This window comes from Talpa europaea (genome assembly GCF_964194135.1).
Source record: "Talpa europaea genome assembly, chromosome: 14".
Taxonomy (NCBI): Eukaryota; Metazoa; Chordata; class Mammalia; order Eulipotyphla; family Talpidae; genus Talpa; species Talpa europaea.
This window is the reverse complement of record NC_140082.1, coordinates 46674367-46693093: the sequence shown is the minus strand read 5'-3', so window position 1 is coordinate 46693093 and position 18727 is coordinate 46674367. Positions and strand designations below refer to the sequence as shown.

Here is an 18727-nt window from a genome sequence, read left to right as displayed (position 1 = left end):
TGAGGAGCAAATGGCTTACCTGGTGAGAAAGGGGTTGATTTGGCTGAGAGTGAACCCCAGGTCCCTGTACTGCAGCAGTGCCCCATCATGGAAGCCCCAGACTTTGTTTTGCCTGGTGTCTACTTCAGTTAATTTAATTTTCAATCAGTTAATCAGTGACATTGTCTGACTCTACCAAGTGGCAACTATGGACAGGGTGTGGAGCTAAATTATGACTGTGATACAGAAAGACAGTCCTGGACCTCTAGCTGCAGTGGAGAGATGAACACCCATCACACAGGTGAATATACATATTCAGCATTTGAAGTCCAGTGCAGAAAAAGCATAAATAACTAACTAGCTAAATAAATAAATCTTTTTTAAAAAAAGATTTAAATTGGACACAATTGTCTTCCTAAAGATAAAATAAACTAAGAATTTTTGATTAACTTTTAATTATTGAGAGGACTTATTTTAGTAACAGAAGCAATCTAAAATAGGGAGAATAAGGGAGTCTTGATTTGGACTTAAAGGGGGAGAGAATGACTTCTTTGAGAAAGTGACATTTATTTATTTATTTATTACTTTTTTTAAAATTTTTTTAAATTTTATTTTTATAGTCCCCATACAATTGCAACCCCCTTATTTTGACCCCAATCCCTCCTTTCCCTGCCCCCCCCACCCCCATAGAGTGTCTCTGGTTCATAGTTGTTTGTTGATTTCGATATTTTCTTTCTTATAGTTATTCTTTTTCCTGGTCCCTTATTTAAGTTTTCTAGATTCCTGCTATGAGTGAGACCATCCGGTATTTTTCTTTCTCTTTCTGGCTTATTTCGCTGAGCATGATCCCTTCCAGCGCCATCCATGTTGCTGCAAATTGCATGTGTTTATCTTTTTTGAATGCTGAGTAATATTCCATGGTGTATATGTACCACATCTTCTTGATCCAGTCATCTATTTTTGGGCATTTGGGTTGTTTCCAAAGCTTAGCTATTGTAAATTGTGCTGCTGTAAACATAAGGGTGCAGGTGCTCTTTGGAATTGATGTTTCTGTGTCCTTTGGGTAAATACCTAGGAGTGGAATTGCATTTTAAAAGAACAGGGTTTTTAGGAAAATGAAAAAGAAAAAGAGACACTGTGTAATCATAAGTGGGCAGGACAGCTGCCACTGCTGCTTTACAAAGGTGAAAGGTTGGTGAAATGCAAAGAGAGTGACATTTAAATTGAAGTCTGGAAGATAAAGAGAGGGTAGGCCCTCAAATTGGAGGGAGAGGATCCCAGGCATCAGAAGGCCCCATTGGCACACCCTGGGAATGTGTGCCATCTTACTGGGAATGGAATGGGCAGCCCTTGTCTGTCTCCACGGAATTATAGGACTTAGAGCCACAGAGTGATCAGATTTGCTTTGCATTTAAGAATGATTCCTTACTCTGAATTCATGTTACTGGTTTTAGAATTGAAGTCTGTTTCTGGAGAGTAAACCATGACATGTTTACATGATACTGCTAAGCCTTTTGCAATCTGAGATTTGGCCCAATAAGAAAAATGAGAGTGAAAAAATTGCTCAGTGTGAAGAACAGTGTCTGTAATAAGGAAACACTACAGCCTGGATGTGGCAATTCCATTCTGCAGGGTTCTCTGCTTCAGAAGCAGCAGAGTGACTAGTGGAGTCGAGCTGCCCCCTAATTGAAATGCTTGTAAACATGTCTGGCCCCTATAAAACAGGATGACTGGTGTTCTTGAAGCTGAAATCATAATTTAAGATTTAAATTGGAGGGGCCTCCCCGGTGGTGTAGTGGTTGAGCGCTGGGTTGCGAAGCTGCCTGCAACCTCTGTAGCACCGGTTCGATCCCCGGCTGCTCCCCGGCCGCCGGAGGAGGGTCCCACATGGCGCGCAGACCTCTCCTGCCGCCCGCTGCTCCCCCCAGCAGTGTACCTCAGTCCTTCTGCCCGCTCTGCTCCCCGCTCTGGCTCTGGTGAATTCTCTCACCCTCCCGGCTTCTGACTGTACCCAGTGCTTGTATAAATAAATAAATCTTTAAAAAAAAAAAGATTTAAATTGGACACAATTGTCTTCCTAAAGATAAAAACATACTGAGAATTTTTGATTAACTTTTAATTATTGAGAGGACTTATTTTAGTAACAGAAGCAATCTAAATAAAATACTACCTGAAAAGCCTTGGAGAAAATTTAAAGTGTTCAGTGGAAATAAGTCATATACAAACTTGTAAATGGCAGAGATAGTTTGCATTCTTTTTCTCAAAGGCCTAATATTCCAGGGAAAACAGAACTCATAATGCTAATGTAATGTCTTTTTATGGTCTCTTTGCATATTCAGGATATTGTAGAAAGGCAGTTATAAAATACCCTGGCAATGATTTTCTTTTAACTATCTTTGCATGAATTCTAAGGCAGTTTGGGGACTTAAGAAACATATATTATGTTATTGCATTTGTAAGCTTTCTTTTTTATTATCTTTTCATGGTCACCCCATAAGAAAGAATTAAGATTAGTCCTTTAGAATTCAGAACTCCAGATTTCTACTTTTTTTTTAACTTCCTCCTATATTATTATTCATCTTTGTATTTATTCTCTTATTTCCAAATATAAACATTCAGTAAAAATGCCATTTATCTGTTAAATTTTCTAAAATGTAGAGGCTGAAGCTTTCCACTGGAATAAATTACCGATCCCTGACAAGGTTTCTGGAGATAGCTAAGGATTAAAGTGGAATCAACTTTCTGTCAATGTACATGTTTAACAGTACCTGAGGTCAAAAGCTTGGAGGTGGTGGTCTTGGGGATTTTCTTTCTGTCATTTCTAGATATTTATGTTAAGTCCTTTTTAATATCCTTTCCTCCCCTCATTTGGCTAGATGCTATATTGAACACCAATGAGTAAAACTATGATATAGGACAATCTTTTACCTAAAATGTTTTTTGCTTAATATATAAAGTGGATACCTGTGTTTGCTGGTGTGTACAGATGGTATAAAATGCATTCGCTGTCCTCTCTCTAGAGATTCAGAATTTATCAGTGGAAGGCATGTGGGAGCTTCTATGTCACATTTTGATGTCAGTGACTGTCACTTTCATTTCCCTTGTAGCACACCGAGTAGTAAATTGGGACTGAATTATGCAGTATAGCCTCGCTTCCAGCTCAGTCTCTTTTGTGACTCTAACTAAGGAAGCTATTTTCTTTTTAAAATAAAGGTTTTTGTAACTTATGAATGAATTCATTTCTAGTTTCCTAGAAGTTCTTATTATCCTTCAGAAGTCTGACATAGAACTTCTTTGTAGCTTTCATCTTGCTTTGCTTCTAACTAGAGACGTGGTTATTATCTTTGAAAGATGCAGGTCTTAACTGTTCATGTATGTCACTGTTGCCATATTGAATGTATGAACAATGAACACTCTGTTGCAAAGTTAGATAAAATGATGGTGCTTACAATCCAAGACTTCCTAGAGTTTAAAATGTCTTGGCCCATCCTTAAAGGTACACCTGTGCTATAGTTTCAAAACACACACACACACACACACACACACACACACATGGATAATGAATTTTAAACTTATTGTTGATGATGAAGATGGAATTCAGTGATTTCTGTATTATTTGGAATTCATTCATTGTGTGTCTGAGGTGGATTAACTGAAATTCCCATGGCAAGCCCATATTTGTTATCATTGTTTGCACTAAAGCCTTGTAGATGGCAATAAGGTTGTGTCCCTGCACTGGCATCAGCTTAATCTTCACTCACTGGAAAATATCATTTTCTGAATGTAAATGTGACAAGCATTTGAAAGTATAGTTCACACGCCCCCAGCCAAATGGTACCCAGATCACTCTACAATGACGAGCCACTCAGACTTTTTTTTTTCAAATTTAGATATTTTCCTAACAGCACTGAAGGATGAAGTTGGCTTATATTTCTTTGAATTTACATATTTTTGCAGGAACCTAGCTATGGTTGTCATGTTTCTCTGAATTGGTGATAAATGTTGATAGCACTTTGTAAAATGTATTTTTATGTATATCCTGAATGGCATTTGATGTGACAGCCTCAATCTGACACTGTTGATCTCTATAAATTGAGAAATCAGAAAAAAAAAATAATTTGTATAGAAGGAAACCTAACTGTAACAGATTGTATTTTATGAGGGACTAAAACCAAAAATGTTGTCTAATGTGTTAGAGTCAGAAAGCTTTTTGTTTTGTAATCAAAAAAGTAAATTCAAGGGGCTGCTTTTTTGACTCCCCCTTTATTGAATTTAATTATTCAGAGTTACCACCACTGAAACCCATAAGACAATAAATTAACATTTACTGAACCCTGACTCCAGCCCATGCAATCTGCTAGGCAATTGACATTTTAAACTGATAACTGATTAAGACTAGTACCTACTCTTGACAAACTCACAATCTAGTGCCTGGCAGACACCTAGTGAGTACTTGGCAGCATCTAATGGCTGGTGGTTGGATTATGTTGGGAGTGTGGGGGACATTAGCCAATAAAAAGGATTCCAGTTCTAAGATAATTTCATTAGTCTAGATAAGAAGTGGTGTTGGGACGTGGACCAGGGGATCTGAAGCACAGAAAGAGAAATCTCATTGACTGTGGAAGAACTACTCTTCTTTGACTTGGCACTCATCAGTTATCTTTGAATATGCTATGTAATTACTTATTCATTATGCTGATTGTTTGTTGTCCCTATTAGAATGCAAGCTCCATCAGGGCAGAGATTTTTTTAATGTTCTGGGCATTAATTATCCAATGTGCCTAAAAATGTGTGTGGCACACTGTTGTGTGCCTAAAAATGTGTGTGGCACACAGTTATGATTTATGGGTTGGATGAATGGTGAGCACCGTGGAAGAGTAGGTTTAAGTGAAAGAGTATAGAATGAAGGTCTTTGCTCAATGAACGTATGAGAAATTCAAGATATGTTGAAAAGTTAGTTGGAAATACTGGTTTGGAGTCCAGAAAAGAGGTTATGGATGGAATTATAGTCTTGATAGCCAGCAGCTTATTGATTATATTTAAAGACCTGGAAATCCATGAAATCATGTAGGGACTTGCAAGGAGAAGGGAATAATTAACATGATTAAACACTGCTGGGAGGTTGAGTAAGATAAGATTAAGAATGACCACTGGGTGTAGTAAGGGGGAGGTCCGTAAGAAAGCAATTTCATTGAGCAATTGGGATTAGACTCTAATTGGAGTGGACTCAGCTGAGAAAGGGAAAGAAGTTGTGGAGAAAGTGAGTGTAGCCATAATTTTATTGCTAAATTGTTATAAGGGCATACAGAGAAATGGAGTGGTATCTGGAAAATACCCAACAATACCCACCATCAGGATGGAAATGAGTCAAGGGAGGTTTTTATTTTTTTTTTTGATGGTAAGATATTATAGCATCTTTGTGTTGTGATGAGAATGAGCCAGTAAAGAGTGGAAAATAACTCTTTTGTTATGAAGGAGTAATGAAGGAGAGTGAGTGATAACTGCATGAGGAATGTCCTTAAATAGTAAGAAATAACGGGATTCAGGACACACGAATGACAGGGTTAGGAAAGAGAGTTTATTTGACTAAAAAACAACTATAAATTTTTAGACAAGGGATTGAGTATCTGAGCAGTGAAAATACACATCCAGGGAATAAGCAGATGGAATCCACACAATTTAGTCTTACATAGAGCAAGATCATCCAGAACAGTGGTTCTCAAACATGAACATGTGTCAGAATCACTTGTAGTGAAACAAGTTACTGGGCTGAACCCTAAGGTTTCTGATGCGGCAGGTTCAGGATTAGACCTAAGAATCTGCATTTCTTCCAACTGCCCAGGAGATGCTGATAGCACTGGTATCTATTTCTCAAAGTATGGCTTAAGGGTCAGCAATGTTGGCATCACTTAGAAGTTTATTAGGAATTCAGGATGTCTACACTTTAGCAAGTGATTTATTTTCATATTTTCATATGGAAGTTTGAGAATCACAGATCTAGGACTGATTTTTTTTTTTTTATCCCTGTCCCTGGTGATTCCAACATACAGCTATGATTAAGAAGAACTGACTTAGGATGACTTCAAGGTATACTGCCCACGTGACTCCGTGAGTGAATGTAAATGTCATGAAATAAATAATGCAGGAGGAAGAGCAGGTGATTAGAGCTGGACAGAGTTCAGTGTTTGATTTGTACTTAAAGATTCTGTTGGGACATCAGATGAAGCTATTCAGTTGAGTATTTAGATCTAGCGGTCAGGCGAGAGATGGTAGAGGGAGACTCCAATGTGAGTCTCATCAGCATGGAAGGAATAGTTACAGTCGTGGGTATGGAGAACATTAACTCAAGAAAGTAAGAAGAGCAGGAAAGAGGTCCACAGAAAGTAAGTAGCCAAGGGTAAGAGAAAAGGGGTTTGCAAAGGAAAAGGCAAGAGTAGTGTATGAGGTTTGAGCCTAAGCTGGAATTGGAAGGATAGAGATGCTAAGGGCTTTATTTATTTATTTTTATTTTTTATTATAGTGTTTTTTTTTTTAATTAGGGTAACATTGGTCTTCAACAGCATATTTGACTCAGAAATATAGGGTCCCACCTCTTCAGGTGTGTGTTACTATTCCTGCTCACCACCAAGGCCCCCATAGTCCTTCACCATGTCCTTGGGTCCCTCCTCCACCCTTTTCCCCACCTCCCCTTTAGTAGGCTTAGTTTTACAGATTGCAAAGGTTGTTTTTTTTTTTTTTTGCTTTTTTTTTGCTTTTGGTGTGATCTGACTCTCTTTCGCTATAGTCCACATATGAGTGAAACCATACAGTATTTGGGCAGAGAGAACTTTTAAAAGAGGGTTATGCTGTTCTTTTGGCCTCAAAAAGGTCTAGTAAGATAGCCTGAGGAGTGCTGGTTCTTTCTCAGAGTATCACAGGTGGCCTTGCCCTGCACAGTTCTGGGCAGGTGTAGCTACAACACCCAGAGGCTTATATTTTAGCAGTCAGTATGAGGCAGGGAACTGGGATTATCAGACATAGAAAACCTTTTCAAGAAGGTTGACTGTGCAAGAAAGGACATCATGAGCACTAGGATGACATGAGGTCAGTTTTCAATTTGGCAACATTTAAATCTTTTCACTTGCCATTAAGAATGAGTTATTGGTAAAGCAAAGGAATGACCATTGAACCAAGATGTCAGGAAAGATTGGACCCAGGCGACGGGACTGACTATGTGGATATAGTAGATAAATTTCAGTTGGAGGGATGGGAAGTTTAGGGAATTTGTGCCTAAGAGTCTCAATTTGCTCTAGGAAGCGGGGGTCAAAAATCACTTTCTTGAAGGAAATGAGGAGGGGATCCTGAAGATTTCTTTTCTTAATTTTCATATACTCCCCCAAAATACCCTTCAATATTTAAGTAAGATAGATCACATACCTGAATTGCATTGATGCTATATCAAAGCTTCATTCTTTACAAAGTAACCTATTTCAAAGTCTATACCAGAAAACATTACGCATTGACTATTAAAAATACCCAAGGTGGAATTCATACCCAAATACCTTACTTTTTTAAGATTTATTTAATTTATTTTTTATGCATACAAGAACTGAGGTGTAGGTCAGTTGTGCAGGGGGTGAGAGGACTCACCAGAGACAGAGTAGGAAGCAGACCAGGCGGATCTACTGAAATACACTGCTGAGGGGAGCAGCGGACGATAGAGGAGAGGTCTGCTGTGCCATGTGGGTTAGCTCCCTGGCCGGGGATTGAACTCATGCTGCAGTGGCTGGTGACAGCTTGATAGTGCTGAGACTTTAACCCCTGTGCCACCAAGGAGGCCCCAACTTCTTTCTTTATTAAACTTAATTTTCCTCCATCTCTCTCTCTCTTGGTTCCATTTGTCACTAAAATTTCTTCTTCTTTTGTTAATTTCTCATTGTATCTCTCTCTACTTAAGTTAATCGTTGGGGTGTTTACTATTATTTCCCATGCCTTGAAGTCTTTTCCCTCTATCCAATCTCACCATTCCTATCTTATTCAAGTTAATTCTTTTCGAGTAAGATCTCTCAATGCCAAATTTCTTCTTATGTTTTAATCAAATGAAGATAGCTTTGTCTTCATGAGTTATAAAGACAGCACATTCTTATATACAACGGTAAGTTATACAAAGAAGAAAGTTAACTGTCAATTCCCAGTGTTGTGTGTGGTATATGTGTGTGCTTGTGTTGCTTTCTGAGGCCTTTTATTTATTGTGGGATGAAGAATGTAAGAAATAGGTGATCTATATCTTAATCTTGAATGGACACCTGGAGAGACAGCCCGTTTGATGTCCCTGTCTTGTCATTTTGCACGGTCATGTGACCTTTCTCTTTGATGAGTTGGCTTATTGTGATATAAACCATGTAAATCTTCATGGCGCTCGTTTTTTTAATTATAGATTATTGGAGAATAGATTTTTTTATTACAGATTGTTGAAGAATATGACTCCAGAGGTGTGATGGTCACCTTCCCCCTGTGCAGAGTTAGACTTTGAGACTTGCTATGGAGAAACTAGCATCTTCACCTAATCTGGGGCCCAAGGCTCTAACCAATGGAGAGAGTGGCTGGGAAAGAGATGGTCAACCCTGACCATGAACCTGCTGCACCCTCCTCACATAAGTGAGAAACAGGAGGGTTCAGACTGTTGTGCCACACACCTGAGGCAGGGAAATGCGATGCTTTCCCCACTGAACTTCTCTCCAGAGAGAAAATTAGTAAGAGAGGGGCGAGGGGTACTTACAATCCACATCATCCATGATGGGGTGAGGAGCAGTGGGAAAGAGATACCAGTTTCCTAGTAGCAGACTCAGATAGAGGAACGGGCAGGACATCAAAACTGAGACTCAGAAAGATGAAGTTAATCGTTCACAATCACTACTAGTTGGGAGAGTCTGAATGTAAACTCTCATCAACCTGACTTACATCCTTTGTTAGCTCTTATGGGAATAGGCCTCACCCTCGGGGCTTCCTTAGGTGGGAAGGCCCACAAGAATGTAATACATTCATACTGATAGGGACTTGCATCAACCTCCTCTTATTTGTATATGTTGCTCAAATTTTGAATGTGGATTTAAATACCAAAAGGGGGAGAGGAGAGCCCTGAAACTAGCCTCAACTTCAGAAGTGACTCCAACCTTACAAAGAGATGGATCCATGAGAGTTTCTTCATCCTTCACTTTCCTTGGGCCTTACACTGAGATGCTTGACATTTTTGTGACTACCTCATTTCATTGGTAATAACTAGATGTGAAAAAAATCAATTGACTTAAAATATTGGGATACAGGCCTATGTTGGTGAATATTTTTTATGAACTATGTAAAAGGCAAAGCCAAGAACTGCTACCTAGAAAGAAAATTGGTAGATTGTGTCTAGTATCTAGAGTTCTGAATCATCACCTTTTGAGTTAAAGGATATTATTTATTGTTACATGCACTGAAAGAAAAATAATTTGATCAGCAGCTGTCCTAAGCAGTTTTTGTGTTTATTTCAGATGTCGCCCATTTAATGTGGTTTGAAAGACTCTACGTTTGGCTTCAGTGTTTTGAAAAATATCTCTTGTACCCAGCAATAATTTTGAATGCCCTCACTATTGATGCATTTTCAATAAGCAATTACCGGAGACTTGGTACCCAGTAAGTAGATACGGGTTTTATTTTCATAATGATTTGCATCAGAGTGTTTCAAATTTTAGCAACTCTTCTTTAAACAGACTACAGCAGAAGCGAACTCATGTCTACCCACTAACCGCCATAGCACAGGAAGTCATGGTCTTTTACTCAAACTCTCTAGAGTCAGATGATTATCATAGAGTAACTGCAGTGCAAATGAAATTAGATTTGCTTCAAGTAATGTTGGGAATAGATGTCAGTAGATTTGAAAATCATCCTGCAAAAGCTTATTCACTGAGCCTTCATAAGGTGACAGAAGCACAGTGTGAGTCAGGGATTCCTGGAGTTTGTACCATCATGCTAAGAGCTTTATCAACTGCCTTATATAGTTTCATTTAGCAAATACTCTCATTCCATACTTGAGGGAGGGGGGATTAATCACTGTCTTTACTTAATCTGCATTTATCAGGCAAAGACTCATAATTGAAAAAATGGAGCATAGAGACTCCATGCCGTCAAAATGGCCATGTTTTTGCAAAGCTTTAGCAAAGTATAGTTATTGGTTTCAAATATTAAAATTAACTCAGATTTTACAAATGGAAATCTACTTGATAATTTGTGGATTGGTCATTGTGACAAAAGGTTGCTTCTGGTCAAATAAGTTGTTAGAGTAGGAGGTTGTCAATAGTCTTTCCCAGATTTACTTATTAGTCATGTTGCTTAAAAATCACATGCCCAAGTCAACCATGATGGGTAATGTTGAGCATTTTAATCCCAGCCTGTCCCTCCCTTCATGGTGCTATGAGGAAAATTAATAAATATTTGCCAGTGGCTGAACTAGCTAAGATAGAAAGAATTTGATTAGTTTGTTAGGCTTTAAATAGATTCACAAAACAGACATAAGTGAAATGATCCTATAACTTTCCTGTCTTTATCAGACTCTGCTTTCTTTCAAGTCCTGATCTGTGTCAGGTCAGGGCAAAAAGGCCATGCCTTTTGTTATTTAAGATGCTAGAATTCCCACTCAGGGTTGAAAATCAGTCTCACTGAATGAAGAAGGCAGGCATGGGACTGCAGACCTCTTACCAAGTATGAGTATATACAAGTCCAGACAATGACTCTCCATCTAGAACAGCGAGTGCTCCCCTAGTGACTGGTGTTTCTAGTCTGGTACAATCCTGGCTGACCTCTTGATGACATCCCAGAACAAGACAGATTCTTTAGAATTTGGGTTTACAATCAGAACCAATGTAGCAAAGAAGGTACCAGTACTGCTCTGTGGAGCTGAAGAATTTATAGCGCTTCCTGTGCAAAAATTAGGCCCTAAGCTTGTAGGTTGAGGTCAAACAGTTCTAGCTGTTGGCCGAAGATGGATGCAAGGGTTGGGAGTCATTCAAAGTCAAATAAATAATTTGAAGAGATGTAATATTGTTCGCTAGCCCCTGTAATTTTTTCCATACACCAAAGTAGTAAAGTAACGTCTCACCTATGTACTGCCAAATATTCTCAACTCCCCAGATGACACAAAAATAATTATTTAGAGCCCAAAGCTGACAGTGTCCTTATGTTCTTGAGGAATCCATATGAACACTTATAAAATGTTCTCTCAAGATTTCAAGCACCCCACTAGACCAACTGTTTGCAAACAGGGCAGCATGAGATCCCATATCACCTAGAGGTCTGTTTCAAACTATATAAGCCTAACCCTCTTCCTACCTTCTTTGAGAATCACTATCCCAACAATCGGATAAGTGCCTTAATGTCTGGCACTGTTTCTCCTTCAACTTCAACCCAAAGTTCTAGTAAATGTTAGAACTATGGATGGATGAATATGTGGTGGAAGATTGGTAAATGGAAGAGTGAATTGTGATGTCTTGTTAAGTATTTCTATTTTTTAGCCCCATCTGAATGGATGCTTTGTATCTGTCCCGGGCATTGTTTATTCATTCCTACCTGAGCCTTTATATAATCTTCAGCTAACCCTACATGGATCTATTAACATGAACATTAGTGTTGTATTGTTATAAAAGCCATAAACATCAATCCTTAAGATCTTCCATAGTCTCAACCAGTCATTGTTAATAAGCATAAAATAAATGCTGTCCATGTTAACCACAGTCACAGAAAACAGAAAGTTAAAGAGTTGACCGTCATGGAGATTTGGCCTGAAAAATCCAGAATATCTCATCTGAAAACCAAAATATTCTTAGTTTTGAGGCACCCTGACAATGGGGCTCCTCTAAGGGTTTTGTCTAGCCCACTGGGATTTTTGTGCTCTAGACTGTTGTCAGAGGCACTTGGAAAGTCTACTGGAAAAGGAAGGCGAGTTGTGGAATAATATACAAGGACTTTGAGGACTTTGTTGAAGTTCCTTGGATGCATCCCCACTCTCCCCAAATCGTATGTAATCAAGGGCTCTCCTTCCTCAGAGGTCAATTCTGAGCTTATCCTATAGGGCCTTGTGCAAATGTCACCCCATTCATCCTAGAGCAGAGTGAAAACAATTGCACACCTAGTTCAGAAGGCTTATAAATACCAGGCTGATGCAAACGGTATTGCCAATACCAATACTGACTACAAAAATGACAAGTTTGTACCCGACAGGTGCAAAGACTTCGGAAGCACTTTTTTTTTTCTTAAATATTGTTAGTTTTGCCCTCAACCTGGGAGAAGAGATTAATAATCCCCATGAGGGTCTGGGCTTAGGGCAATGGGACATGGACTGAGTTTTTCGTACTTAGCCAGAAAAAGGAAAGTTCTCTCTGTCTTTCAAGTGCAATCATTCCCTGCAAAGTGTTCCCACCTATCTTTGTTTTGTGTTCCCAAATAGGATGCTCTAACTGGGGGTAACATGGTTAAACTGTGCAAAGGCTTCCTTCAGAAAAGCAGACCCTCACGGAGGCACTTGCTTGCTCTGTCAGACTGCTCTGAGATGTCAGCTGCCTTCCCAGCTGAATGTAGGGGGCTTGGGCAGTGTTGACCTCATCATCCAGTGGAACTGTGCACATACACGTGTTCCCCACAAAGGTAAATAATTTGACTCCCTAGCAAAGAATTCAGGAATTCAGCCCTCAAAGCAAAGTCCTGGTATGTCTTCACTGGTCTGTTTTGGTGAGCTCCTTAACTGAAAAATCCTATGCTATGGGGAAATAAAGGTGATATAATTTTCAACAGAAACAAAAGAGAGGCCAGAAAGCTTATGTTCACTAGAGAACAAATATGCCGGAAAACATTGGAAGTTAATATGTAAAAGTAAAATGACGTAGCCAGCTATTGCCTTTTCCCATCTTTTCAGAATTTAGTAGTAACTATTATTAGGTCAAAGCTTCAGTAAGATTCTTTTATAACAAAAAGATATATCCTGGCAGATGTCAACAGGGACAGCATACTCACTGGTTAAATTTTCCATGGACCCTATGGTAGTCCTTCAGATAAGCCCCAGGGCAGCTTGGAAACTGAGTACTGAGTTTTAGTCCTAGCTCTGTCGCATAAGATTTTAGACAAGTTGTTCAAAGTCTTGGTAGGCAGCTTACTTCTCTGTCAGGTGGGCAGAATAGCAGACCTACCCTCCTGCTTGCTTATGTCTGTGTCGGTAAACGATCAACCCTCAAAAAACATCAGCCCTTGTGTCCCATCTTGTTGTTTGCCTGCCCTCATTGATTTCTTCTTTGCTTTCATTTTCAATAGCTGGGATATCTTTCTGATGATCATCGCTGGCATGAAGCTGCTGCGGACCTCGTTCTGTAACCCAGTTCACCAGTACATTCACCTGAGCTTCACCGTGATCTTTTTCCACTTTGACTATAAAGATGCTTCAGAGAGTTTCTTACTGGATTTCTTCATGGTGTCCATTTTATTCAGCAAGGCAAGTTAATGAGCTATTTTCTTCATTTAAAACATTTGAAAGGTGCATTTCTTACCAAATGTTTTAAGGACTTTAAACGTTTTCTCTTAAAATATTGCTGGAAATTAAATTGAGTTACATATGCATGTTTTGTTCCTACTGCCATTTTAAAAGTATTCCACAAAGAATATAAATATGACATTTAGTTTCCAAAAGTCACTAATTAAAGTGAAAAAATTATTGGCGTTGCTTGAAATTATATAATCTTTGTCTCTCTTAACGGTCTCATTATAGAACTTCCCTAGTTCTCAAATGTTATAAATTAAATTAAATGTTAGTGATCAGACTAATTTTTTTCCCTTAACTAGCATTTTGCCTCTTGTGGTAAAATTTGAGAACTGATACCCATGAACTAAGTACCTTGAAGTATTTTATACCTTAGTTTGTTTCAAGCCAAGGCTTCATCTGTTAAAAATTCATACATGGGCTATAAGAAATCCTCATTACAATTCAGACATTTATCAGGGATGGTATCTAATGCTTAACATAAGGGAGATGAAATCGTCCTCTGGAGACTCGCCTGAGTATATGTTGAGCACCTTACAAAGCTTAGGTTTGTAAACAGAAATGCAAGGAATTTGAAACAAGTCTTGCTGTCAAAGGCCCGGGGCCTCTTATCACACCAGGTTTCCTCCTCCTGCTAGTACAAGCCAGCAGTCCTGCAGCTGACTTCTCCAGCACCTTCCCCCTTTTGGCCAATAATTTTTGAATTTTAAGATTTTTAGCCCATGAACTTAATTTTATTTAATTCTTTTTGAATCAGTTCTCTTAATTTTTCTCTTTATTCCTTATCCTTCCCTTCTGCTGGCTGTCTCTTTGCATGTTTTAGATAACAAAAATCCAAAAATCTCCTATTATTAAAGAAGTGATTGTCATTATCCCCTCGTGTCATGTGCATTTCTTATATAACTCCGGCTGAACCCCGATTTTCCAGATGCCTGAGTCCCTCCTCTTGTCATTGTCACTCGCTCCTTCCTATTACTTCTGCAGCCTGCTCCAGTTTACGTATCTTATTCCAGAACATTTCTATTCTTTTTGTTTGAGTTCTGTTCAGTTGTGATAAATGTATCCCAGTTTTCTGACCACTCAAATCACATGCTTTCATAATCTGTATTCATTATGTGAAAATTCCAGTTATGTCACATAATCATTGTAGAATTGTATATAATGATTTGTAAAACATTATGAAGTTATTATAAATAAACTTACTCTCAGGGGTAAAAGCCTGTGATCAGTTGTGAAATGTGCTAGGGTGAGTTGAACTCCTGACTCTGGCAATATTCATAGTTTGATATGATGATATTTATATTCCTGAACCTCAGTTTCTTGAAAAATGGAAAGTAATGATGTGGATCTCACCTGGGAGTTGAGAGGATTAACTAACATAACTATAAAAGAAGTTTGTAATGAAAATGTGATTTCCAAATATAAGGCAGGAGTTTTAAATTCTTTGTAAGCAAAAAAAGAGAAGTGACACGCTGTGTAGTATGTGAAGGAGAGTAGCTGGTTTCCTGCACTGAGCTGTCCATGTATATATCATCGTGTAAAGTGAGAGGCCCCAGGTAAACCAAAGCATGGCAGACAGGTAGAGGGTCTGTCTGGAAGTCTTAAGAGCGCAGATTCTAAATGATTCTACTTCTGTAATAGGAACACTGACTTTCATTTTCTGGAGCACAGGTGAGCTTTCCCTTTGGGCTGTCTGCTCGCCAACTCTTGTGGCGAGTTCACAGGGCTGGTTCACTGTTGATTCAGTCAGATGGATAAAGAGAGTCCTCGTGCTCTTGGTAGATTTTTCAGGCTTTAATGCTCTCACAGGGAACCAGACACATAGGCACACCATCACGGAGGCTGGCATAAAAGGAGGGACGAGCCAGGCAGGGGGGACTGGGAGGCAGGCAGGCAACTGAGCCTTCCAGTCCCCCACAAACCTTTACACTCTTTCTCTGGGCTCTCTCTGGCATTCTCTTCCTTGTATTGTCTTGTGGCCTCATGTAGTGCCAGGAAGGCACAGAGCAAGATATCTATGATCTGAGCAGATGGGTAAAAGAGAGTCTTAGAGCCCTCAGTGGCTTTTCAGGCTTTTATGGAGATTTTACCAGATACACGGCAGGCAGGGGTGTCAGGGGGCCGGGAGGCTGGCAGACCTCCTAGCCCCCATTGAGTCTTCACTCTTTCTGGGATCTCCGGTGGTCTCTCGTGGCCTTTGCTTCTCTGCTGGTTCTCTTCCACTCTCTCACCTGTTCTCCTTGTCTGGTGTTCTGCTGGCATCTTCATGATGCCACCCTGAAAAGCCCAGTCTCAGCCCAGGTGTACCCACCTACGTTATGCCCACACCCCACTCCAGATGCCCGCCATCAGGCATGCATTCAAGACTGCAGGGATCCATCATCAACGCTAATGGCGGAAGGGCAGAAAAGCTTGATAATCACTTACCCTACACCTCACCTCTTCTGGAGCCTCTTGTCCCCTTGTAGCCATAGTTTCTGATGCTGCCCTATATCCCTGACCTCTAGGCACTTACACTTTAGGTGTCTACAATCAGGCATGCGTGCCCACACTCCCAAGCACCTTCTGCATTCAAGGTCCAAGGTGATAGCCACAAGGCTAGTGGTGTAAAAAGCCTGATTAATTCATTTACCCTACACCAACCAAGAACAGGCCTCTGCTGAACAGATGTGGCTGCAGGCACCCTGCAGAGTGGCTCAAGGGGATAGATACAGAAGGAACCATGGTTGCTATTGTATCCATGAGGACCCTTTACGCAGCAGCCGTGCACGATGGGGGCAGGGGGCTGACAGGACACAGTCTGAAAGGAAATACATAAAACCTTAGCTACTGCAAGCATTTGGCTTCCACTTGTCAAAATCTTTTTGAAGCACCAATTAAACACCAACAATTTCAGAGAGAACCACGGTAGCAGCGTTCTTATTTTCTCTAATTGAGGGAGCATTAGCACATGTAATTTGGAGAGCACACTTTTAGAGTGGCGATAATAACAGAATCTAAAAGCAAAAAGGAAAAAAAAAATGCAAAGCAAGTGATACAAAAGCTAGAAAGATGACCCTACTGGGCAGTGAGTCGCTCCTCACTCACCCATCCACCCACACCTGCTTCCTCTTCATCTTCAGAGTGTACTTTCTAGAATGAGAAGCAAGATCTGATTCCCTGACCAAAAAAAAAATATAATTAAGGAAAGAGATAGCATTTGGGAGCTTCTGGAAAAAGAGCCAACAGAAATTAGTGACAGAGATGGTGGTGGCTGGTGGCTGTGAGGAAGGCCTCAGCTAATGTTTCCTCTAAAGGTTCTGCCTGCAAGTCCCAACTGATACTTCCTGTTCAGTCTCCTCTTATTAATGTACCTTTAACTTTTTTTCTCAGCATATTTCCTGCAATACTTTCTTTTGCAGACGGCATTATTCCTTAGCTACTCAGGGCACAATATGCAATTTTATTTGTTCGCTAGACTAATCAGAGTCCTACATAGGAGCATTACAGGAACCTTTTCCCAGCCCCACTCCTGTTCTGCTAAATATAGGCATTGTTAGCTGGCAGCCCACCTCACAGAAGGGTTACAAGATTAATGATGAGATCTTGGAAGGGCATCCAGTTTCCTTAGACAAAAAGCTGCATGAATATAGGACTTATTATTATAAGTCACTTGCCCAAATCCTTCAGGCTTTATGGGTAGAAAGAGAGAGATGTGATTAGAGAGGTGTTGTTCAAAGTGAAATCAAAACACCGGGGGGGGGGGGGCAGAGGATGACATTGATGCCTTCTAGAGGGCCTGCCTATGTGTAATCCCCTGCCTCCCTGAATCCCTGAGTAGCCCCTGCCCCCAAAGTCTGGAAGATAAATGTTGGGTCAGTCTCTTCCATCTGCCTGACCTGGTAAAAAATGGGAAATAATGAATTCTAGCACCAGAGCCCTACAGAAAAGATTTGGTGCAGTCCATGCATTGATGGTCGGATGGCAGTCATAATTAATGGAGTCCTGGGCTGCGGGGTTATGGGGGAGGGGTGACATTGGTGAAGAAGGGACCCTGCATATCTCATCCTGAGATGTGTGAGTCCCTACTGCCACACACCCCTTGGCTTTTATTGTCTTTGAGAAGTCAGGCCTTTTTGCCTCTCTCCCCCATTCTCTCAGTCCCTTCCTCCTTCTTCACTGCCCCATCAGTCACTCTTCTTTTACTGATTAATTAATGTAATTAATCTCTAACACTTCTGGTATGCCAATTCATTGGGGGACAGGGATAGATGCTCCAGGTGAACATACTTGGTTGTATGGAATATTTGGTTGTGACAGGAGCAGAGCAGACAAGGCCCCTTTTTTGCCATGGTCCTGAAACAGTTCTTAGAAACCACCTGGTCTTATAATGTTTTGTTGTAGAAGCAGGACTTGAAAATATCTTGCCAGAGGATATTCTGCCACCATTTCCAGAATCCATTAAGTATGAAATTCTATGGGCCATTACTTCAACATGGGGCTAGCACTTTTACCATTTAGGAAATTAGAATTAATGGGTAAGGTTGTTTTTATATAAATCTCTGTGAGTAATAGCACTGGAGTCATGATGAGTGGCTATGTTATGAATGACTGCAATTAGCGTTCAAGTTATTTGAAATCAGAGCTTCTAAATGGCATTTTCCTTTATTTTCGGTGAGCAAGTAGAAAGCTTGCATTAAAATCGAACCACTATTTTTTTTTCCCTTTTTTGGGAGTACATGCTTTGTCAGAAGTATTTGTTCAAATGCATTGTTCAGAAAGGTGATTGTTTATTTACTGAGCACCCCTTAAGTGCTAGACTTGTTACTAGGCACAAAGACTACTAATATTCCCATAAGCGCAAAACCTTATTTGGCTTCTTCCGTGGGCCAGCCACTATTTTCAGCACTTTCAAGAGAATGGCCTGCTCCATCCCCGCGACAATTTTGTGGGTGGTTACTCTTCACTGTACAGATGAGGAAACTGAGTACATGAACAAAGTTAATTTCCTGTAAGTCTTACCGTTATAAAGTGTAGAAGTTTCTACTCTGAGGCTGTATTTGTGACAGATAATTGATTGGTAGATTGAAAAAAATAAGCAGGAAGTAATAATAAATGATATCTACATATTGGGGTAATTTTGTAATAGCTTGAAACTTAACATGCACTTTTGTTGCCAGTCTTTTGAAAGAGAAAGGAGCCTTTTCTTTGAGCAGAAATCTACTAAATTAG

At 39.9% G+C, this 18727-nt stretch overlaps 1 protein-coding gene across 2 annotated transcripts in view; it reads left to right on the top strand.

Moving 5' to 3' along the window:
- The window catches only part of PCNX2 (pecanex 2), a gene marked incomplete at its 5' end in the record, with an annotated part of 252346 nt that overhangs the window by 130496 nt on the left and 103123 nt on the right, over window positions 1-18727 (top strand). For both annotated transcript variants that reach the window (XM_084252977.1, XM_084252976.1), the window contains 2 exons: window positions 9489-9630; window positions 13294-13471. In XM_084252977.1, coding sequence (XP_084109103.1) covers window positions 9489-9630; window positions 13294-13471 — 320 coding nt within the window. The remainder of the gene's footprint in view (window positions 1-9488; window positions 9631-13293; window positions 13472-18727) is intronic.